The sequence below is a fragment of the Hirsutella rhossiliensis genome (genome assembly GCF_020360975.1).
Source record: "Hirsutella rhossiliensis strain HR02 chromosome Unknown scaffold00004, whole genome shotgun sequence".
Classification (NCBI taxonomy): Eukaryota; Fungi; Ascomycota; class Sordariomycetes; order Hypocreales; family Ophiocordycipitaceae; genus Hirsutella; species Hirsutella rhossiliensis.
This window is the reverse complement of record NW_025408670.1, coordinates 5,175,294-5,200,285: the sequence shown is the minus strand read 5'-3', so window position 1 is coordinate 5,200,285 and position 24,992 is coordinate 5,175,294. Positions and strand designations below refer to the sequence as shown.

Below are 24,992 nucleotides of genomic sequence, written 5' to 3'. Positions count from 1 at the left end.
TATTTTTAGGGTTATTTTCTATCTTATTTTTAAATTCTAAGAACTTATTTAAAGCTCCCCCCTTTTTTTAAAGAAAGTATATTTCTAGATATTAAGTTCTTATTATTATAAAGTAAGTAGAGGTATATATATAAGTACTATCTATAAGATAATATTAATAAGCTATATAAAGCTCTTTTATATATAGCTAGCCCGCCCTTATATATATAGGATCTAGCCCTCTATATATAACTATATAGCTTAGGCTATAGCCTAAGCTTATTACTTATAATAGTTAAAGACTCTTATATAATGCCCTCCTTTAAGCGTAGTATAGGGCTACTTTATTAATAGCTTCTATATAATTAAGCTTATACCGCTAGCTCTTCCCTACCTTTTCCTATTAATCGAGCTAGCCTTACTAGCCTTATTATCCCCGCGCTTATGTGACGACCGGTGATATTCCCAAGGGATAAACCTGTCGTGGGGTTTATGTTGGCAGATACAACAGGGCGTGGTCTGAGCAATGATAAGTATGTCACGTTGGTGATGAGTCGGAGGTCGTAGACCGTAGACTGTAACCAGGTAATCAAGTGATCGGAATCAGAGATGAGATCGTGATAGGGATCGTAATGATTGTGTTGAAAGCAAAGAGCTATCTAGTCTAAAGGAGTGGAATTGGGTGTCCTTATATACCCAGTGGTCCTTCGTGGATCATTCAGCGAACGTGATGATCCTGTTCACGGATCGTTGGATCATTGAGACGATCCAATGATCCTGTATATCGTCGTTGGATCATCGAGATGATCCAATGAGCCGGATCGTTGGGATCAAGTGATCCAAATGATCCATCACGTGACTTCGCGGGATCCTGTACCTCCGTCACGTGTCGGCCTTGTTGAGGGCTGCTTGTGACCAACCGTTGGTCGGGTCGTAACATCAGGTCTCCCCCTCTTTTGGTCTTGCCCTCAAGACCTGCTTTAGCCGCCGTGTCGCGTATCCTGGCTGTCTTTCTGCGTGAGTGTGTGTTTTTCTTTCCTTCCTTCATCATCATGGCCCGTCATGCCGTCTGACCGTGTTCTTAAGAATCGCTTCAAACCTCGTTCTTCCAAGACAGAGCAGCGCAACGCCCTTCTCGGCGTTATACTGGGAAGTTCCGCCATCATGCCTGAAGCATGCTCGTCTTGCCGTTCTCGTGGTTTCACGGATTGCCAAATATCGGTGTCCGACTCGTCACGTTGTTATGACTGCGTTCGCCTGAACCTATCCTACTGCGATGCCAAGGGCTTTGGTCCAGCAGCTCCGCAAGATTGGCGCACAGCACCAAAAATAGAGTCTGAGCTCGAGGCTGCGGAGGAGGAGCGTCGCAAGTTGGATGCCAAAGTGGAGCGGTTGCTGAAGCCAAAGAAGATGTGGTTCGAGAGAATGATGCAGGCGGTTTCTCGTGGTCTTGATAGTGTCGAGGAGTTGGAGCGCGTCGAGCGCGAGGAAGCGGAGAGGGAGCAGCGTCGAGTTAGTGAGGTGCAGCCGTGTTCCCCTCATTCTGATCGGTTGCCTTCGGAGTTTGTCGGAGACTGGGACGCTGTCCACCCCGAGGTAGCGCTCTCCGTCTTTTCTGGCTGACCTTGGGTTCGTTGGTGGAACTGCCGAAGTAGGAGCCGCAGTGCGTCAGGTGCTTGAGTGGTTCCCAGGTATTTTCCTCTGGTCCGTATTCTTTCCATTTAACAAGGTATTCTTGTTGCTGACCTTGTCTTCTTGTATCCAGTATTTGTTCGGCTTCGTATTCTTGATCATCGTCGACTTCGATTTTGTCCTGTGGTTTGGCGTCTCGTGGTGCTGGTTCCAATAATGAGATATGAAATATCGGGTGTATCCGCATTGTTGTTGGTAGCGAAAGTTCGTAGTTGACTTTTGAAATGGTTTTCTTGACCTTGAACGGTCCAAGTTTCTTGAAATCCAATTTGTTGCTTGGTCGTTTTGTTTTGATGTTTCGTCGTACGAGGTAGACCATGTCTCCCTCTCGAAAGATTGGTCCCTGCAATCTTTTCCGATTGTAGTGAGTGGACATTCGTTCTCTGACGAATTGAAGTTCTTGTTGCATTTCTTCATGCAATTTTCGTAGCTGATCTGCTTGCAGTATCGCTCGTTCCGCTTGTGGTCCTTGTCGAGTGACCTTGAATGCTTCTGGGTTGTATCCGTAATTGGCGTATGCTGGTGAGAGCTTGGTTGTCTCTGTGACTGAGCTGTTGTAAGCTAGTTGTGCCGTCGGTAGCCATTTAACCCAATCGTTTTGTTCGTAGCTGATGTAGCATCGTAAATATTGTTCAAGCGTTTGGTTGAGTCGTTCTGTTTGTCCATCTGTTTGTGGGTGATAAGCTGTGCTGAGCTTATGTTTCGTTCCTAATTGTGCCATGAGAGCTTGCAAAACTTGGCCACAAATGTGCTTCCTCTGTCAGAGACAATCTCGTTCGGTAGTCCGTGATTGCTGACAATAGTTCGTAGGAACACATATGCTAGCTCTTCTGCGTTGCTTGCTTCTTTGTACGGTAAGAAGTATCCGTACTTCGTCAATCTGTCGGTAATGACGAATATGCTGTCGTACTTGACGTTGGTCATGGGTTCTTTTGACGGTGGTAGCTTTGTGATATGGTCGAAAGCTATCGAGTCCCATGGTTTCTTTGGTACTGGTAACGGTTGCAATTCTCCGTATGGCTTGTGTCGTTCAGCTTTGCTTCGTGCGCAAAGTTCGCATTTTCTGATAGTTTCGCTGATTCGTTTCTTCATCCGTGGAAAGTCGTAGATTCGTCGAATTCTTTCCATCGTCCTCCGGATTCCTTGGTGTCCGTGTGTCGGGTGTTCGTGAATTTCGCGTATAACTTCGTCCTGAAGTTCTTCTGGTACAAAGATCTTTCCTTGATGCTTTGCCAGGCCATCTTCCCAAACAACTGGAAGTGGTTCCCAATCAACCTTATCGTAGGCTTGTTGGATCTTCTTCGTAAGGCCTTCGTCTGGATTGACCTTGAAGATTGCGTTAAGCTGTCGTTGTTGCATATTCCCTTCATTGTTGAGCTCAAGGAGTTGTCCTTTCACAATAGGTGCTCCTGTGTCGTAGTCGGATCGTCGGCTGAGGGCATCAGCTCGACCGTTTTCGTTCCTTTTCTGTGGATTATTTCGTAGTCGAATTCTGATAGACATTCGGCCCATCGGATCTGTCGTCCGTTCAATTGTTGCGTCGTCGCGAAATGTGAGATGTTTTTGTGATCTGTGTAGACCTTGATTTTGTGTTTGCTTCCGAGAAGGTAGTGTCGAAATTCCTTAAAAGCTTGAATGATTGCGAGGAATTCTTTGTCGTAGATGGGGTAATTGAGTTCTGCGCCATGTAGCTTTTTCGAGTAGAATGCAATTGGTCGTAGTCTTCCTTCATCGTCCTTCTGTCCGATTTGTGCTCCTAGAGCAAAGTCTGATGCATCGGTTTCGAGTTCGATTTGTCGTTCTGGATCGAAGGTGGTTAAGACCGGTTCTTGCGTAATCGTCGTTTTGATGCATTCGAAAGCTTCGTTGGCTTTGTCGTCCCATGTAAACTCTTTTCCTTCTTCGTTAAGTCGTGTAGTGGTGTTGCAATCTTTCCGAAATCTTTGATGAATCGTCGGTAGTAATTCGCAAATCCTAGGAAACTTTGTACGTCCTTGACGTTCTTTGGCGTTGGCCATTCTTTGACTGAGTTGATCTTGTCTTGTTGCATTCGTATCTCTCCTGGTGAGATCGTGTGTCCGAGGAAATCTACTTCCTGTGTGTGGAACTTGCTTTTTTCTGGTTCAACCAGTAACTTCGCATTCTGAAGTGCGCGGAGTACCTTGTGGACGTGTTCCTTGTGTTCTTCTAGGGTGTCCGAGAAGATTAGGATATCATCCAGGTATACTACCACAAAGATGTCCAAGTGTTCGCGTAGGACATTGTTGATCATCCGTTGAAGGTAGCTGGTGCATTTGTGAGTCCAAATGGCATTACCAGATATTCGAATAGTCCGAATTTCGTTCTGAAAGCTGTCATCCATTCGTGTCCCTTTTTCATGCGTATTAAGTTGTAGGCGCCTTTGAGATCGAGGGCCGTAAACCATTTTTTGCCGTGCAGTCGATCTCGTAGTTCCGATATAAGCGGTAATGGTGTTCGGTCCTTCATTGTAATATCGTTTAGGCGTCTGTAGTCGACAACTAGTCGTAGCTTGCCGTTTTCTTTGGAACAAACATGACTGGGTAGCCTGCTTCGGATGTTGATGTTCGTATGTATCCCTTTCGTAGATTCTCGTCGAGGTAGTCGCGTAGCGTTTGCAGTTGCTTTTCGTTTAGGTTGTAAATCTTATGGAACGTCGGCGTTCTTCCATCTTTGAGACAAATTTCGTGGTCCCATTGACTGTGTTCGGGTAACCCTGTCTCGAGTTCTTCCTTGAAGAGTTTGTCGTATTTCCGGTATTCCTGTGGGATGTTCTTCATTCTGTCTTGTGGGCTTTGTTCTTTCTTTTGAGAGCTGGTTTCCTGACTCGAGCTCTTTGTTGATTTGTTCGAGGTCTTTCCTTAGAGTGGCAATAACTCTTCGGATCTTCTTGTTGTGTCCTTTGTTCTGTTTATGTCGGATGCCAGGTTGTACAGCCGTGTTGGTCAGTACGTGGGTCTTGTCAGTCGATTTTGTTGTGTCCGCCGGTTCGGTTGCTGTTTTCGTTTGTATCGCTGAAGCCCGTAATGATTTGCTTGAACGGTCATCCCTTTCGTCCTGTTCAGTGGCTAAATCATCGCAAAATTTTGCTTTCTCCCAAATCTGCTGGTCTTGGAAACTTGCGTCGTCGTTCCAACGCAGCTGGCCAGTTTTCCAGTTGATCAGTGGGTTGCTCTCCTGTAACCATGGAAGCCCTAACACAAGGTCGTGTTCTCCAATGTCCATGATGTCGAAGTCGACTCGTTCGTCGTGGCCCTGGATATTGATGTCGAGGTGATCAATCTCCATATCAATGATTCCGTTGTTATAGTTGAAGGCCTCCTTCGATATTCGTGAGTTCATATGGATCTTTCTTGTGTCTCCATGGGAGTCGGTAACGATTGATGACTCTAGGTGAAACGTAATTGCCCATCGCGCCGCAATCCAATAGTGCGTGTACGTGATGTCCCGCGATTTGGATGTCCAATACCATTTGGTTGCCATGGCTTGCCGTTGCCATGCATAGGGTCCTTGATCTTGTCGTGTCGTGCCAGTCTGTAGCCCTTTTACAGATGGCGTACCTCGTTTTGCCTGGTCCTTATTCGTTTCATTTGGGTATTCTTCTTCGATTTGTTGTTGATATCGTTTCTTTATGTTTTCGTCGCGTGGTGTCGTGTCGGGGCTCAAGAGACTGATTTCTTGTAGCCAATCGAAGATTTCTTGTTTCTCAACGCTGTGTTGTTTGCATTGTGCTGCTTCGCAGTTGATTGCGTACCGTGCTTCGCAATTCTGTTCGTTTTCGTACCAGGAATCGAGTTTTCGTTCTGCGTCTTTCTGTTTTGCGCGTAGTTCTTCTGCGTTAATTTTTCCTTGGTCGAATGTAGCTTGTAGCCTTCGTAGGTGTCGCCAGTAGTCCTTTGGTGCACCGTTGTGTCGTTTGTGCCATGCTCGTGCCTTTTCGTGTTCGTGAACTTTGCAGTTCGGGTGTGCACATTCGTTGTAATCTTCTTCGTCGCATCTGATTCGTTGCGCGAGTCTTGTGAAGATAGATGGTTCGGATGCCTTAGAGCGAGTGGCGTTGTGCCATTCCCCAATTTTGGCGTGTTTGTGGATTTTGCATGTTTCCGAAAGACATCTCGTTAAAGAACCGTAATCATCGCGGCATTCAAGTGGCGTGCCGTAATCGGGTTCCAATAACATGACTTGGTCGTTCGGGTAACGTTGATCGATTTTCCAGTAGTCCAGTTCCGTGCTTAGGTAGGGTTTCGAAAGTATTTGTCCGTCGAATCTGACTGGGAAGGCGTCGTCGTGCCTTCATCTGAAGTGTATCATGCAGTCCAAATAGACGCATGGGATCCATGAAATATGTTTGTGCTCTTCGTGACTGAGCACTGTTCTTGGGTCATCTGAAAATTCTCCTCGTGGTTGCCATTCTCGTTGTAGGGCTGTAAAGGTGTCGACTGCGGCGATAGCCACAGCGTAGTCTCCTCCGCGTGGTGCCGGTTGGTATCGAATCAATGCAGCTTGTTGGTTTTCCGTGAGAATTTGAGGTATTTGTTGAGTTCCAATTTTGAGCATTTCTTCGAATTCTTCGAAGTATGGAGCGTGTTCTCCAATCGTGGCGTTTTCCTTAGTAGTGAGGGTGGTGGTGCGAGTTCATCCTCGTCTTCTGTTTCTTGTAGCGTGTCTTGTTCTTCAGAGCTTGTGTCGTCGAAACTTCGTTGTTCCTCTTCGGGTTGTTGTCCGAGTTTCGTGAGCATAAGGGCTGCGTCCGTATCTTCTTTGTTATGTTGTTTATAGACTGCCCGTCGTTGTTGTCGATTTTTGTTTCGCATGTCTTCCTGGAATCGTTTGCCGTTCTTCCTGATCCAGTCTTGGGAGACTCCTTCAGGATAGGGGTGTTCCGGTTCTGCGAATTTGACTTGTTTCTGTGTTGTGGATCTCTTCGTTGCACCATTGCAAGGGTTTTCTTTGGTGGCTTTGGGAACCATCCGGTACCGTTTTTGTCGCTTAGGTGTACCGTGCATTTGTCGTCGTAGCATGCAGTCCAACTAAGGAGTTCATGCTTTGGTTCCTGCTTGTTAGTAGCGTTCAGGTGTCTCTTACCTTCTGGGGCTGGGGCCCAGTGAACTTTCTTCTCCTTGCGAGGTTGCTTGCAATTTCGTGAGAAATGTCCAACTTTCCGCAGTTGAAGCATTTTCCTTCGCCCTTCTTTGTTGCATCCAGGTCCATTTTGCCTGGGTTAGTTGTGTGGGCGTAAGCAATGGAGTTTCGCGCTTCTTTTTGTAGTTGGCGCGTCGGTTAAAGTTGTTCCCATAGGAAGGGTTCCAGTTTCCTCTTCCTTGTTTCTTTTCTTGGCGTCGCGCATACTGTCTGTCGTCGATTCGTACTGCCATAGCAATGTAGTCCGAGAGGTTGTCAGGTCGATTTTCCTTGTAGAGCTCGTCCTTGACTTCTTCTTTCAGCCCGTCGTAGAATCGTGACATAAGAGGTTCGTCGTCCCAATCAAGCTTTGAGGTGACTTGACGGAACTTCGCAGCATAATCCGATGCTGAGATCCTTTGTCGGAGTTCTCGAAGTTTCTGTTCGGCCTCTCGTTCCTCGTCGGTTGTTCCGAATACCTTCGTAATGGCTTCTTCGAATCCTTGGAAACTGGCAAAGACTTCGTCTGTCTCGTTGTCTCGTCGCGCTGGTTGGTTGTCGAGAAAGTCCTCATGATGGGTCCAAACCAGGCGAGTGCCGTTCCAGATAAACAATTTCCTGCGTGGAGTACCTTTCGACTGGGTCCGAGAGCTTGGTCGGATAGAATCGGTGGTAGGCTTTGAGTTGGGTGAGAAAGTCTCGAAGCGTGCCATGAGTACCGTCGAATGGTCCTGGCTGTTTTGGTTTGACTGCTTCTCCGATGTCCCTGACTTGTCCGTTGCCTCCTCCGTTCCTGAGCACTTGGACCTCCTGTCGAAGGCTGATGATTTCGCGCATCATGTCCTGCGGCGACACGGTGTGTCCCGAGTTGGTTGATCCAGTTTGCTGTGCAGGCATGTTGACAGTTATGCGATATTGCTCAGAGAGACGCGGTATCGTTCTGAACAAGAGCTTTCAACGTGTGACGACCGGTGATATTCCCAAGGGATAAACCTGTCGTGGGGTTTATGTTGGCAGATACAACAGGGCGTGGTCTGAGCAATGATAAGTATGTCACGTTGGTGATGAGTCGGAGGTCGTAGACCGTAGACTGTAACCAGGTAATCAAGTGATCGGAATCAGAGATGAGATCGTGATAGGGATCGTAATGATTGTGTTGAAAGCTAAAGAGCTATCTAGTCTAAAGGAGTGGAATTGGGTGTCCTTATATACCCAGTGGTCCTTCGTGGATCATTCAGCGAACGTGATGATCCTGTTCACGGATCGTTGGATCATTGAGACGATCCAATGATCCTGTACATCGTCGTTGGATCATCGAGATGATCCAATGAGCCGGATCGTTGGGATCACCAAGTGATCCAAATGATCCATCACGTGACTTCGCGGGATCCTGTACCCCTCCGTCACGTGTCGGCCTTGTTGAGGGCTGCTTGTGACCAACCGTTGGTCGGGTCGTAACAGCTTATTAGCTTAAGTAGCTAGAACCTAGCTCTATACTTATCGGCTAGCTAGCCGTTTAAATAAAGATATAACCTATTATATATACCCTTAAGTAGCTAGCGGCCGGTCTAAACCTATATAAGCCTTAGGTTGCCTATCCCCTTTACTTTAAGTAGTATCTTCTACTAAGAGGTATATAAGGTAGTATCCCCTCTTTCCCCTTTTCCTTCTTTCTCTCCTTTCTTTAACTATAGTAATAGTATTAATAAGTAAGTTCTACTTTACTTAAGGCGTTAGTCCGTTCTTAGCTATATAGGCCGCTCTATTAATATATACTTATAATAGTAATAGTAGTAGTAATAATAGCCTTAATAATAATAATAACTTTAACTAATAAGTTCTATGCTTTATTAAGCGGGAGGCTATATTCTATTAAGCTAACTTCTATAATAGATATATCTACCTCTCCCTCTCTTACCTCCTCCTTCTTAGAGTATATAGAGTCGTTCGTCGACGCTATACTAGCCGCGGCCGACGACGACTCCGCCGCTGCCGCCGCTCCTACCTACGCCGCTACTACCGCTCCTACTACCGCCGCCGCCGCCTCTACTACGCTATTCGCCCTTACGTCGCCCCTTAGGGTAACGACGCTATCCCCGCCGCTACCTATAACGCCTTGCCCCTCGGCTCTTACCTCTATCTCTGCTACCCCCGTAAGTCTATAGTTAGGTAAGCGTAATAGATATTATCCGCTAACCTTCTATAATATAAGCGCTAAGTATAGGCTAGCGCCGCCCGCTTAGCCCCCTATATACGTTATATATTATAGGAGCTCGACTACTCTAACTAAGCTAGGCGCCGCCGCGGCGGTAGCTACTACTAGTACGCGCGCGCCGGCCGCGCCTATAAGGCGGCGCCTCCCGTCCTACTCGCTATAGTATTAGCTTAAAAGGCCGGCTTATATAGGTAAGCGCGGGGGGCTACTAAGAAGCGCCTTACCGCCGCCGCCGCCGCCTACTATAACCTCCGCGCCCTTAAGCGATAGGGCCTTATACCTAAGTAGGTCCTTACTCTTCCGCTCCCTTACTTCCGCTTTTAATATACCCGGCGCTAGGGATACTACCTCCGTCGCCCTATTAGCGGTCCCCTTAGCCGTGCCCGCCTCCGCTACCGCCGTTGCCCCTACCGCCGCCGCTAGCCGCTACCCCTTTACCCTTAAAGCTACCGCCGCCGCCGACTAGCTTACGGGCTTAGAGGGCCGCCTTAGCGCCTTAAAGACCGCCGCTACCGCTAATAAGAAAGAGGAGGCTAATAAGGATAATAATAATAAAGATAATAATAAAGGTAATAATAATAATAAAGAATAGGCTTAGGTAGTTTAAGGGCTTTACCTTATAATAAACGCTATTTTTATCTCTATTTATACTATTACGCTTATATTACCTATATTACTATAACTACCCCTTTTACTTTACTTACTTTATAGTCTTAGCCTAGGCCGCTATTAATAGTTCGTTAATCTATTATTCTCGCTTACTAGTCTATATAAGGCCTTAAACTTATCGAGGGCTATAGCTCCTATAAACTTATATATAGGTTCCTATATAAGGTTAAGGTACCCGCGCTACTTAATAAGAACCTCTTAGTATTTCTCTTAGCTTACCTTCTTTTAGCGTATAGCTTATATCTCTTCGACTTCTATAAGAAGGTATAAGTAATAAGTATAAAATCGGGTAATTAATAATATAAGCGGAAAGATCGGTCGAAGGAGTATAGGGTAGGATTTTATCCGGAATTTATAATAAGTATATAAGGGGCTAAATAATATATTAAAAGAATAGCGTTATAAAAGATACTTATAAACTTATTCTATCTACTACTCTTAGGGAAATCCTTTATCTTTTATAGACTATTGCTCGCTTACTAATAGACTAATTAGTTAGCTTTCTAGTATATTCTATAGTACTTAAAAAGCTTTATTTATAGTATATCTTCCTAACTTAGTAGGTAGTTTAATTATAGTATAATAGTTAACGTAAGACTATAGGCTTTAGTATAAGTAGTAGATTTAACTAGAATATTCTATGCCCTACCTATTCTTATATCGCGGATATCTTTAGAACCGCTAAGCTAAAATAGGTAATAGGGTAACAGTTCTACTTATAATTAACTTATATATTTTATATATATTTTTATTTATAAGGATAGGCTTATCTTAACCCGCTTTTCCTAAAAGAAGGTATAGATATTTAGTAGAGGTCTTTATCTTTAAGGGTTATTCCCTTAGACTATATTATAGAGCCTCTTTTTACTAGCTTATTCTATAAAGCCTCCCTATACCTATTATTTCTTTATAATAGTAAAAATAGGAATATAAGGGTATATTCTTATAACCTTAAATTTATTATCCCCCTTTACTTTAAATATAAGCGGTTAGGCGTCCGCTACTTTTTATCTAAGTAGCGGGTTAATATAACGACCGGTATTATTCCTAAGGGATAAACCTATCGAGGGGTTTATATTAGTAGATATAATAGGGCGTGGTCTAAGCAATAATAAGTATATTACGTTAGTAATAAGTTAGAGGTTATAGACCGTAGACTATAACTAGGTAATTAGAATTAGAGATAGAATCGTAATAAAGATCTATATTAAAAGCTAGAGAGCTATTTATCTAAAGGAGTAAAAGTAGGTAGCTATATATACCTATAGAGACTATCCTTAGATTATAGGCCTAGCTATAATCCCTAACGTTAGATAGTATAGAGCGTAGTAATCCTATTAATCCTAGATTACTTAGATCTCTACGATCCCCTCGATCCTATATCTATTAGATAGTTATACTAACTATTTATCTATTAAACCGTATTACGTGCTTAACGCGGTCGACCGTTAGCGGCTTAGTAGCCGTAGTCGTAATACGATATCTCCCCTCCTTTTAGTCTTATCCGTAAGACCTACTATAGCTGCCTTAGCCGCTATATATAAATATACCCTTATCGCGTTATACGTAAGTATATCGTTCCTTATTTCTTTATCCTTTTAGGATATACTACTAATAGTATATCTAGTCGTATGCTAAAAAATCGTTCTTAAAAAGCCTTTAAGCGCGCTACTCTTACCGAATATATCGACTTAAGTAGAGATCCTATTAATATACTATACACTTAATACTTTAAGGCAAAGAAGACGAATTATTAAATAGCCGAAAATTCTTCGCGCTATAATAATTATATTACTAGTAGTCGTCCTTATTATAATAGTATTTTAGTAGCCTTTTCTTATAGGTATCTTTTAATTCTTTCTACGCGTAGTAGCTAATATATTTCTTTTAGTAACTAAATTATTAATAGAGTAGCATAGGCTATATTCTAAAGAGGAGGAAGCTAGGGAAGCCTTATTAAAGCTTTAGGTATAGCTTACGAACCTTTAGTCGTAAATATCTATCGCCGTTAATCGTTTAGCTTATATCTAAAAGATTTAAAATCGTATAAAGGAAAAGAGTTCTAAGTTATTTTATTGTAGTATCTAAGAAGTAGATACTAAGGATAGCGTTTTGCCTACGCTCGATACGTATAAGTATTAGGTAGTAAATAACTTATAATTATTAGGCGTTCTTAATAAGGCGAATTAGTCCTCGTTTAGTATTAGTAAGGAGTTTATAGATCTTAGTCCTTTAATCCCTCTTAAACCTTTTAGTAAAATTATTAAAGTAAAGAGCCATAGTAGGTTAAGTACTTAAGTAGTTCCTAAGTATTTTCCTCTAGTCTATATCCCTTCTACTTAATAAGGTACTCTTATTACTAACCTTATTTTCTTATATTTAGTATTTATTCTACTTTATATTCTTAATTATCGTCGACTTTAATTTTTTCTTATAGTTTTGCGTTTCGTAGCGCTAGTTTTAATAATAAGATATAAAATATTAAGTATATCTATATTATCGTTAGTAGCGAAAGTTTATAGTTAACTTTTAAAATAGTTTTCTTAACCTTAAATAGTCTAAGTTTCTTAAAATCTAATTTATTACTTAGTCGTTTTATTTTAATATTTCGTTATATAAGGTAAACTATATCTCCCTCTCGAAAGATTAGTCCCTATAATCTTTTCCGATTATAGTAAGTAGATATTCGTTCTCTAATAAATTAAAGTTCTTATTATATTTCTTTATATAATTTTTATAGCTAATCTACTTATAGTATCGCTCGTTCCGCTTATAGTCCTTTTTAAGTAACCTTAAATACTTCTAGGTTATATCTATAATTAGCGTATACTAGTAAGAGCTTAGTTATTTTTATAACTAAGCTATTATAAGCTAGTTACGCTATTAGTAGCTATTTAACTTAATCGTTTTATTCGTAACTAATATAGTATCGTAAATATTATTTAAGCGTTTAGTTAAGTCGTTCTATTTATTTATCTATTTATAGGTAATAAGCTATACTAAGCTTATATTTTATCCTTAATTATACTATAAGAGCTTACTAAAATTTAGCTATAAATATACTTCTTCTATTAAAGATAATCTTATTTAGTAGTCTATAATTACTAATAATTATTCGTAGGAATATATATACTAGCTCTTTTATATTACTTACTTCTTTATACGGTAAAAAGTATCTATACTTTATTAATCTATTAGTAATAATAAATATACTATCGTATTTAACGTTAGTTATAGGTTCTTTTAATAGTAGTAGCTTTATAATATAGTCGAAAGCTATTAAATCCTATAGTTTTTCTAGTACTAGTAGCGGTTATAATTCTTTATATAGTTTATATCGTTTAGCTTTACTTTATATATAAAGTTTATATTTTTTAATAACTTATTATACTACTTCTTTAAGCTATAGGAAGTTATATTATTATTTAATCTATTTTATTATTCTTTAGATTCCTTAGTATCTATATATTAGATATTTATATATATCTTATATAACTTTATCTTATAACGCTAGTAGTATTTAGATTTTATTCTTATATATTAAAACTTCCGAATATTCTATATTATATCCCTTTAGTGCTTTATATTCTTTTATTTATTTTAGGATCTTTTAATAAGTTAAGTCGTTAGGTTATACTTTAAATATTATATTTAGCTATCGTTACTAGTAGTTCCTATTTTCGTTAATTTCTAAGAGCTGTCTTTTCGCTATAGGTGCCCTTATATTATAGTTATTTCGTCGACTAAAGGTATTAGCTCGACTATTTTCTATTCCTTTTCTATAGATTATTTCGTAGTCGAATTTTAATAAGTATTCGGCCTATTAGATCTATTATCCGTTTAACTATTACGTCGTTATAAAATATAAGATATTCTTATAATCTATATAAACCTTAACTTTATACTTACTTTTAAGAAGGTAGTATCGAAATTCCTTAAAAGCTTAAATAATTATAAGGAATTCTTTATTATAAATAGGGTAATTAAGTTCTACGCTATATAGCTTCTTTAAGTAGAATATAATTAGTTATAGTCTTCCTTTATTATCTTTTTATCCGATTTATACTCTTAAAGTAAAGTTTAATATATCGGTTTTAAGTTCGATTTATTATTCTAGATCGAAGGTAGTTAAGACTAGTTCTTATATAATTATAGTCTTAATATATTTAAAAGCTTCGTTAGCTTTATTATCCTATATAAATCCTTTTTCCTTTTTTATTAAGTTATATAGTAGTACTATAATCTTTCTAAAATCTTTAATAAATCGTTAGTAGTAATTTATAAATCCTAGGAAACTTTATATATCCTTAACGTTCTTTAGCGTTAGCTATTTTTTAACTAAGTTAATCTTATCTTATTATATTTATATCTCTCTTAGTAAGATTATATATCTAAGGAACTTTACTTCTTATATATAAAACTTACTTTTTTTTAGTTTAACTAATAACTTTATATTTTAAAGTACGCGGAGTACCTTATAAACGTATTCCTTATATTCTTTTAAGGTATCTAAGAAGATTAAGATATTATCTAGGTATACTACTATAAAGATATTTAAGTATTTATATAGGATATTATTAATTATCTATTAAAAGGTAGCTAGTATATTTATAAGTCTAAATAGTATTATTAGATATTTAAATAGTTTAATTTTTATTTTAAAGGCTATTATCTATTTATATCCCTTTTTTATATATATTAAGTTATAGGCGCCTTTAAGATCGAGGGCTATAAACTATTTTTTACTATATAGTCGATCTTATAGTTTTAATATAGGTAGTAATAATATTCGGTCTTTTATTATAATATCGTTTAAGCGTCTATAGTCGATAACTAGTTATAGCTTACTATTTTTCTTTAAAATAAATATAACTAGATAGCTTACTTTAAATATTAACGTTTATATATATCCCTTTTATAGATTCTCGTTAAGGTAGTCGCGTAGCGTTTATAGTTACTTTTCGTTTAAGTTATAGATTTTATAGAACGTTAGCGTTATTCTATCCTTAAGATAAATTTCGTAGTCTTATTAGCTATATTTAGGTAACCTTATCTTAAGTTCTTCTTTAAAGAGTTTATTATATTTCCGGTATTCTTAAGGGATATTCTTTATTTTATCCTATAAGCTTTATTCTTTCTTTTAAAAGCTAGTTTCTCTTAACTTAAGCTCTTTATTAATTTATTTAAGGTCCTTCCTTAAAGTAGTAATAACTCTTTAAATCTTTATATTATATCCTTTATTCTATTTATATTAGATACTAAGTTATATAGCTATATTAATTAGTATATAGGTCTTATTAGTCGATTTTATTATATCCGCTAGTTTAGTTACTATTTTTATTTATATTGCTAAAGCCTATAATAATTTACTTAAATAGTTATCCTTTTTATCTTATTTAGTAGCTAAATTATTATAAAATTTTACTTTCTCTTAAATCTACTAGTCCTAGAAACTTATATCTTCGTTTTAACGTAGCTAGCTAGTTTTCTAGTTAATTAATAGGTTGCTCTCCTATAGCTATAAAAGCCTTAATATAAGGTCGTATTCTTTAATATCTATAATATTAAAGTTAACTTATTTATCGTAGCCTTAGATATTAATATCGAGGTAATTAATCTTTATATTAATAATTCTATTATTATAGTTAAAGGCCTCTCCTTTAATATTCGTAAGTTTATATAGATCTTTCTTATATCTTTATATAAGTTAGTAACGATTAATAACTCTAGGTAAAACGTAATTACCTATCGCGCTATAGTTTAAAAGTATATATATATAATATCCCGCGATTTAAATATCTAATACTATTTAGTTACTATAGCTTACTGTTACTATATATAAGGTCCTTAGATCTTATTATATCGTGCTAGTTTATAGCCCTTTTATAGATAGTATATCTTATTTTTTACTTAGTCTTTATTTATTTTATTTAAGTATTCTTCTTTAATTTATTATTAATATTATTTCTTTATATTTTCGTCGCGTAGTATTATATTAAGGCTTAAGAGACTAATTTCTTATAGCTAATCGAAGATTTCTTATTTCTTAACGCTATATCGTTTATATTATACTACTTCGTAGTTAATTATATACTATACTTTATAATTCTATTTATTTTTATACTAAAGGTTAAGTTTTCGTTTTATATCTTTTTATTTTATATATAGTGTTTTTATATCGATTCTCCCTTAGTTAAATATAGCCTATAGCCTTTATATATATTACTAATAATCTTTTAGTATACTATTATATCGTTTATACTATACTTATACTTTTTTATATTTATAAACTTTATAGTTTAAGTATATATATTTATTATAATCTTTCTTATTATATTTAACTTATTATATAAGTCTTTAAAAGATTAAGGGTTTAGATACCTTAAAGTAAGTAGCGTTATATTATTCTTTTATTTTAGCCTATTTATAGATTTTATATATCTCCGAAAGATATCTTATTAATAAACCGTAATTATCGCGGTATTTAAGTAGTATACTATAATTAGGTTTTAATAATATAACTTAGTCGTTTAAGTAGCGTTAATCGATTTTCTAGTAGTTTAGTTCTATACTTAGGTAGGGTTTTAAAAGTATTTATCCTTTAAACTTAACTAAGAAAGCGTTATATTATACCTTTATCTAAAAGTATATTATATAATCTAGGTAAACGTATAATATCTATAAAATATACTTATAGTATTTATAAGTAAGTAGTATTTATAGATCGTTTTTAAATTCTCCTTATAGTTACTATTCTTATTATAAAGCTATAAAGGTATCGACTATAGTAATAGCTATAGCGTAGTCTCCTCTATATAGTACTAGTTAATATTAAATTAATATAGCTTATTAGTTTTCTATAAGAATTTAAGGCGTTTATTAGGTTTTAATTTTAATTATTTCTTTAAATTCTTTAAAGTATAGAGCGTGTTCTTTAATTATAGTATTCTCCTTTAGTAGTAAGGGTAGTAGTATAAGTTCGTTCTTATCTTCTATTTCTCTAAGTATTTCTTATTCTTTAGAGCTTATATTATCGATACTTCGTTATTCCTCCTTAGGTTATTATCTAAGTTTCGTAAGTATAAGGGCTATATCTATATCTTCTTTATTATATTATTTATAGACTACTTATTATTATTATCGATTTTTATTTTATATATCTTCTTAGAATTATTTACCGTTCTTCTTAATCTAGTCTTAAGAGACTCCTTTAAGATAAGGGTATTTTAGTTTTACGAATTTAACTTATTTCTATATTTTAAGATCCCTTTATTATATTATTATAAGGGTTTTCTTTAGTAGCTTTAAGAACTATCTAGTACTATTCTTATCGCTTAAGTATACTATATATTTATTATCGTAGTATATAGTCTAACTAAGGAGTTTATACTTTAGTTCTTATTTATTAATAGCGTTTAAGTATTTCTTACCTTTTAAGGCTAGTACTTAGTAGGTTTTCTTCTTCTTATAAGGTTATCTATATTCTTTAGAGTAATATCTAGGTTTCCTATAGTTAAAATACTTTCCTTTACTTTTCTATATTATATTTAGATCTATCCTACCTAGGTTAGTTATATAGGTAAAAGTAATAGGAGTTTCGCGCTTCTTCTTATAATTAGCGCGTTAGTTAAAGTTATTCTTATAAGAAGGGTTTTAGTTTCCTCTTCCTTATTTCTTTTCTTAGCGTTATATATACTATCTATTATCGATTTATACTACTATAGTAATATAGTCTAAGAGGTTATTAAGTCGATTTTCCTTATAAAGCTTATCTTTAACTTCTTCTTTAAGCCTATTATAGAATCGTAATATAAGGGGTTCGTTGTCTTAATTAAGCTTTAAGGTAACTTAATAGAACTTCGTAGTATAATTTAATACTAAGATCCTTTATCGGAGTTCTTAGAGTTTCTATTTAGCTTCTTATTCCTCGTCGGTTATTTTAAATACTTTCGTAATAGCTTCTTCGAATCCTTAGAAACTAATAAAGACTTCGTCTATCTTATTATCTTATTACGCTAATTAGTTATCGAGAAAGTCCCTTATAATAAGCTTAAACTAAGCGAGTACTATTTTAGATAAATAATTTCCTATATAAAGTACCTATTTAACTAGGTCCGAGAGTTTAGTAAGGTAAAACTAGTAGTAGGCCTTAAGTTAGGTAAGAAAGTCTTAAAGCGTGCTATAAGTACCGTTAAATAGTCCTAGCTATTTTAGTTTAATTACTTCTCTAAGGTCCCTAACTTATTTATTGCCTCCTTTATTCCTAAGTAACTATACCTTATATTAAAGGGCGATAATTTCGCGTATTATATCCTAAGGCAATATAGTAGCTCTAGAGTTAGTTAATCTAGCTTACTATATAGGTATATTAATAGTTATAATATTACTTAAAGTAACGTAGTATTATACTAAATAAGAGCTTTTAACGTATAATGACTAGTATTATTCCTAAGGGATAAACCTATCGAGGGGTTTATATTAGTAGATATAATAGGGCGTAGTCTAAGTAATAATAAGTATATTACGTTAGTAATAAGTTAGAGGTTATAGACTATAGACTATAACTAGGTAATTAAAATTAAAGATAGAATTATAATAAAGATCTATATTAAAAGCTAGAGAGCTATCTATCTAAAGGAGTAAAAGTAGGTAGCTATATATACCTATAGAGACTATCCTTAGATTATAGGCCTAGCTATAATCCCTAATATTAGATCGTATAGAGCGTAGTAATCCTATTAATCTTAGATTACTTAGATCTCTACGATCCCCTTAATCCTATATCTATTAGATAGTCGTACTAACTATTTATTTATTAAACCGTATTATATACTTAACGTGGTCGACCGTTAGCGGCCTAGTAGCCGTGGTCGTAATAGTTAAAGGAGGCTTAGTAAAAGAGGTTAACGTTAACCTTATTATAGACCCCTATTAAGAGACTATCGAGCTTAACTACTTATAGGCTAACGACCCTTTATACTATAAACTTTATATATAGCTAGTCTAGCTTCTTTTTTAGTCGCGCTAACCTATAGTTATAGAGGTCGAGCTATACTTTATCCCTTATTATAAACCTATCCGCTAGCGCTTTAGTTTTATTAGCGTGCTGCTCTTAATTATATACTATAGCGGCTATCGCGGATTAATAGTATTCTATAGTTTCTTATAGCTTTTATATAAACGTAGAAGTATAGCTCTTTAGTAACGTACTATTATACTACTTTACTACTATATCCGCGGTAAATAAGATCGGGGAAAGCGGCTTAAAGCTATACGTTACGAAGAAGGGGGCTATCTTAATAGAGGTTTACGGTCTACTATTTAGCGCGAGCTAGGTAGCGGGGAGCTAGCGGTCTTAGTCCGCTTAGTTATAAGCTATAACTACCTATAAGTATACCTATACTTCTTAGTTAACCCTCTTAGGTCCCCCGTTAGTCTATAGGTAGTAAGCTATACTAAGTAGCTATATAATCTAAAGTAGCTAGTATAAGTACTACTAAAAGTAGCTAGTTTAGTTTAACCTTTTATTATTTATAATAAAGGCTAGCTAGCTATATAAGCGGGCCTAGTACTAAAGGAAGTACTCTACGTAAGCTTTTATATCTATAAACGGTATTAGCTTTAATACTATTAATTTACTAAGTTAGTCCTTAATTACCTATATATAGTAGTTACCGCCCTTTATAAGTAGGAGGTCTATTATAAAGTCTATCTATATATATATATAGAACCGGTCTAGTACTAAAAGCTACTTTAGTAGCTCCTTAAGCTATGCCTTCTAGATCTTTATATAGCTATAAATATTATAGTTATAGAGAAAGCAACGAATATAGTATTATAAGAGGGGCTAGTAAAAGTCCCTTATAAAGCCTACTATTATACCTTATCTACCTAGGTAACCTATAATACTAGAGTTATAAATAAGTTAAACTAGCCTCCTTTAAAGCTTATTTTATTTATTTAGCTCTAGCGGTCCCTCCTTCTCCTTAGCTTCTATAGTATATAGTACGCCTAGTACTTATAGTCTCCCCTACTAGCGTAGATACCCCTATAGGTTAATATAGTAGTTAGCTACCTATACCTTTAGCTTTAGCTTTAGATCTAAGTATTAAGCGCCGGACTTAATAGCGCGGCGTATGCCTTTATAAGTATAGTCTAGAGCCGCTATCTTATCCTATAAGCGTTAAAGGGCCTTATCTTAGAATACTCTCGCCGCGTATACCCTTAGGCCGGTCTATCCCTCCTTACCGGACTAAGGTAAGGGTATAAGGGGAAGCTTATTCGCTAGTACTATATCTTCCTTTACTAAGGAAGCTCCTATATAAGTCTATAGTGCTTCTTATAGGATAAGCTATAGATCCTAGGCCTCTATATTTATTCCCGTTAGCCGGTCTTAATCCCTTTAAGAAAGCGCGTTTAAGACCGCGGAGTCCTACTTAAGGCGGTACTTAATTAAGAAGTTAAAGTATAAGAGATACTCTACTTAGCGGGCTTACTACTCTAAGAGGTACTAGCGAGTTATAAAGTACTTAAGGTTCCTATAGTCTATAAGAACCTTAAAGCTCTTATAGCTTTAAAGCTCCGCTTACTATTACTTAAGGTAGCTAATAATCGCTAGTATCTCCTTATTATAAATAGTATAATTCTACTTTATTAAGGTTAGCTTATAAGAGTAGAACGCTACTAGTTACTTCCGCTTATCTACCTCTTAGGAGAGCGTTCCTCTAAGTACCTAGCTACTATAGTTTACTTTAACTAATATAGACCGGTCGAAGTCCTATTAAAGTAGTACTAAGGCTTAAGAGAATAAGTCCTTAAGCGTATAGAACGCTCCTTCCTATATAGGCCCTTAGCAAAAAGCGGTCTACTTCCTAGTAATCTTATTTAAGGGTATTATAATATAAGAGAAGCCCTTAATAAATATCCTATAATAGTTCGTAAACCTAAGGAAGCTCTATATACCTATCTATATAGTTAAGGTAGCTTAGTCTTAAATCGCCTAGATCTTTATAGGATCTACTTATATACCTATACTTATATAAATAATAAAGCCTAGGTACTTAACCCTCTTAACCTTAAATTCGTACTTATTTAGGTTAAGGTAGAGCCTATAAAGTTAAAGGCGCTCTAAGACCCTTTATACTTTCTATATATAGTCCTTATAAAAGCCGCTTATATAAATAAGGATATTATCTATATATATAGAGGCGAACTTATCGAGGAAGTCCTAAAGTATATTATTAATATAATGCTAAAAGGTAGCGGGCGCTCTTAAGAAGCTAAAGGGCGTTATAAGCTACTTAAATAAGCTATAGTATATATAGAACGCTGTCTTTTACTCGTTACCCTTTAAGATCTATACCTTATAAAACGCCTATTTTATATCTAGCTTTATAAACTACTTTACCTTTAAAAGGTTATAGAGCGTATCTAAGATTAAGGGTAAGGGGTAGTAGTCTAGCCTTATAATTACGTTTAGAGCCTTATAGTCGTAATAGAACTATATCCCGCTCCTTAGTTTATATATAAATAAGACTAGCGCTTACTTTAAAGCTACTTACTTAAATAAAACCTTTATCTAAGAGGTCCCTTAGCGTCTTCTTTAATACTAGTAGCTCTATATATAATATACTATATAGCGGTCTAAATAGTATAGGTAGTTCTTACCCTTTTTTATTAGTATAAAGTATAATCTTATAGTTTACCCTTAGCTTATATAGGTTAAGCTTATTTACTTCCTAGGACTTAAATAGTAGTAGGAGGTTATAAAAGCGCTCCGGTATTTACTATTATAGCTTAGAAAGCGACTTTAGCTTCTTTGCCTAAAGGGCCTTATTAATATCCGCTAAGCTAACTATATAGACTACTACGTTAGCCGCTACTTAGCCTTCCTCCCGCTTTAACTATTATATAGTTCTTATAAAGATAAAGGTAAGGACTTTTTATACTAAGTATAAAGCTTATACGCTTAGTCCTATACTTATAAAACTATTATTATAGTAGACCTACTATTATATAAGCCTAAACTATAGCTTCTTTTAGTATAAAACTAAGTATAACTCTATATATAATAACTAGGGTTTCCTAAGGATTAAGGGAAACTCTAGTTAAGGGATTATATAAGCTATAATAAGCTTATAGTAACCGTCGACCTTTATAGCTAGCTATATAATACCCTTAATTACTATACCCTTTATTACGCTTAAGGCGCCCTTTACTCGCCTTAGGGCGATCTTTTTTACCGGTACTTATATCTCTTATATAAGCGCCTCGTTAACTATAGCGTTATACTAGTAGCCCTTATTTATAAGGGCGGTAATAAGTAAGGAGTTATTAACTATAACTTATATTAAAGTAAGCTTCTCTTTTATATAAGCGGATAATTCCTCTTTCTTTTTTATTAGTATTAGTAATTAAGGCTCTAGAGCTTATCTTTACTTTAGAGCTACTCTTTTTCCTCTAAGCTTAAGGGAGCGGAGTCCTCTTTATTATCTAAAGTAAGGAGCGGTTCTATCTTTACTACTTAAACTACTATAGGCCGCTTAGCTAAAAGGAAGGGGCATTTTAATATAAAGTATATAGACGCGCTATAATATAAGTAGCGGCTATTAGCTTTCTTTTTCCCGATTTCCTTGCTTATTACTTACTTCGCCTACTACTTAAAGAGCGGGATAGTATAAGGGATATTCGATAATAACTTCCTACTATATTTAGCTTAGTCTATATAGGTAGCCGATATTAAGGTATCTTTATTAGTATCGATAGTTAGCTATTCTTCTTATAAAGGGGCGGTAATTCTATTACTACTATATAGCGTACGCTTATAAAGCTTTTAAAAACGCGGCGTCTACTTATAGCCCTATACTACCTTTATTAACTAGCTTATATACTCGCTATAGTTAGTAAGTATAATTATAAGGATAAGTAGCTCTTATAAAGCTAGCGTAATTAAGTTCCGTAACTATATAAGCTTTACGCTATCTTCTTATATTATAGTTCCTACTACTTATAAGAGCGTTTCTTTAAAGTTAAGGAGGAATTTACTAAAGGTCTACCTATCCCTTTACTTAAGGGTCTATAGCCTATCCTATACTTTCTCCCGCTCCTATACGTTGCCGAACGTATATATAAGGTATTAAAAGAAGTCCTATAAGTCGCGTTTACTTCTAGGGCCGCCCTTATCTTAGAATCTAGAGATCCGCTATATCTAAGGCTCTAGTAGCGTATAGAGGAGCGAATACTATACTATATTACGATAGCTATTTAGGCCCTATTTCTTATTTATTATAAACTTCGTTTATAGCTAGCTAAGGAAGAAGTAAAAGGACTTAAGCTTATTATCTTAAGTTAGCTAAGGAAGCGGCTTTTATATTAGTAGTGCCGCTACTATAACCGGTATTACTAAGGTTATAGGGGTTAATACTAGTCTCGTAGACGGCTCCCTTAGTATAGCGAGAACCTTATTCTTCTCGCTAGCTATCGCGCTTTTAATTATCTTAAGGTATATAAGTAAAAGCGGAATTTTAGGAAATTAAGGAATTACGTAAGACTACGTAATAGAGGGGAAGAAGGAGTATAAGGTAGGATTTTCAACGGAATTTATTAGTAGTATATTAGTATATAGAAGAGGTATTAAAGTTTATAATTCTATCTCTATCTACTAGCGGATATACTATCTTATATAGATAATTATAGCTAAACGGAAGAACCTTTCGGGACTAGATTTAGGCTGCCGTGTAGCCCTAAGACTAGGGAATTCCGTAATACCTTAAGTAAATCTAGAAGTATCTTAGTTCCTCTAATATTCGTGTTTAAAGGAGGTTAGTCGTGCTAGTATTCTTAAGAGGTCTTAGCTAGTATTCTAAGCTAGCTCTATTCCTTTAATTCCCGATTATACGATAACTAGCAACCGGTTTAATATATAATAATATATAAAATAACGAGCGATTCTTACTCTATAGGATAAGGTTTTATCTATAATTAATATACTACTTATTAGCTTATATAATTAGGAGAGTATATTATAGCTGCTTTATTTATAGTAAGAACACTGTTCCTTATAGCCTTCCTTAAAGAGTAGATTTATATACTCTTTACTAATAGCTGCTTTATTTATAGTAGGAATACTATTCCTTATAGTCTCCCTTAAAGAGTAGATTTATATACTCTTTACTAATTTATTTATAGTAGTATATATATAGGGTAAAAACCTAATATAGGAAAACCATTCTTATACCTTAATAGGATATATAAAAACCTATTCTTTCTTAGGAAAAAAATCCTTAGGTATATACTAATAGAAAACCTATGGTAGGAAAAATCTATAGTTATAATAATTATTTATAGGATAACCTTATATAAGGTAAAACCTATTATTACTAGGAAAATCTTAATAGATAAAAACCTAGTAAATATTTCTCTAGGAAACCTAAAAGGAAAAACCTAGTAGGGAAAGATATAGAAAGTATAAGAAATATCTAAACCCCTTTTAATTACTTAGGAACTTATATTAAGGATAGACCGTCTCTAAATTTATAGAGTAATCTAGGTCTTAATTCCTTCGTAAAAATATTAGCTATATTATCTTTTAATTTAATATAAAAAACTCTAATTTCCCCTTCTCTTATACTAGTTTTAGCATAGTAATAGGCTAATCTTACATACTTAGACCTTTTATAAAATTCCGGATTTTCTACTAATTTAATAGTAGTAGTATTATCTATTAAAATAGGAGGTATAGTATTAGGAATCTTAATAGATAGATCCTTAGTAATATTTTTAAAAAGTATATTTAAATAAATAGCTTCTTTATTTACCTCCTTAAAGCTAATATACTTTGCTTTATAAGTAGAAAGGGCAATAGCTTTCTACTTAAAGTAAGCCTAGCTTATTATATTATTATATATATAAAAATAGTAACTAAAAAAGGATTTTCTATCCGTTAAATCTAACGCCTAGCTAGAGTTAGTAAAACCCTTTATATATAGATAGGTAAAAGGGATATTATAATTATATTTAGTCTTTAGGCTAGGGAATTTATTTAAATATTTCTAAATTATATTTAAAGCCTTAAAATACGTTTAGTTAGCTTAGCATGAATCTAGTATAGGAAATTATAGAATATAAGATATCTAGCCTAGTAAATAAGGCTAAGTATAATAGAGATCCTATTTCTTTTAAAATTATAATATATCTTTCTTAGAAGGTAATTCCCTTACCTTTATAAGCTTAAAGCCTACTATAGCGGTAAATTTAAAGTTCTTAAACCTTCTTTATTAAATTCCTTTAATTTATTTAA

The 24,992-nt window shown here is 35.5% G+C and overlaps 1 protein-coding gene across 1 annotated transcript; it reads right to left on the bottom strand.

The window, feature by feature from the left end:
- Nucleotides 1-4,190: 4,190 nt before the first annotated feature.
- On the bottom strand, nt 4,191-5,031 carry HRG_04864 (ATP-dependent DNA helicase PIF1; the record flags this gene model as incomplete). The annotated part of the gene is made up of 2 exons (XM_044863335.1): nt 4,191-4,451; nt 4,642-5,031. 2 exons carry the CDS (start codon nt 5,029-5,031, stop codon nt 4,191-4,193), a joined length of 651 nt encoding a protein of 216 aa, XP_044721949.1.
- Nucleotides 5,032-24,992: the final 19,961 nt, after the last annotated feature.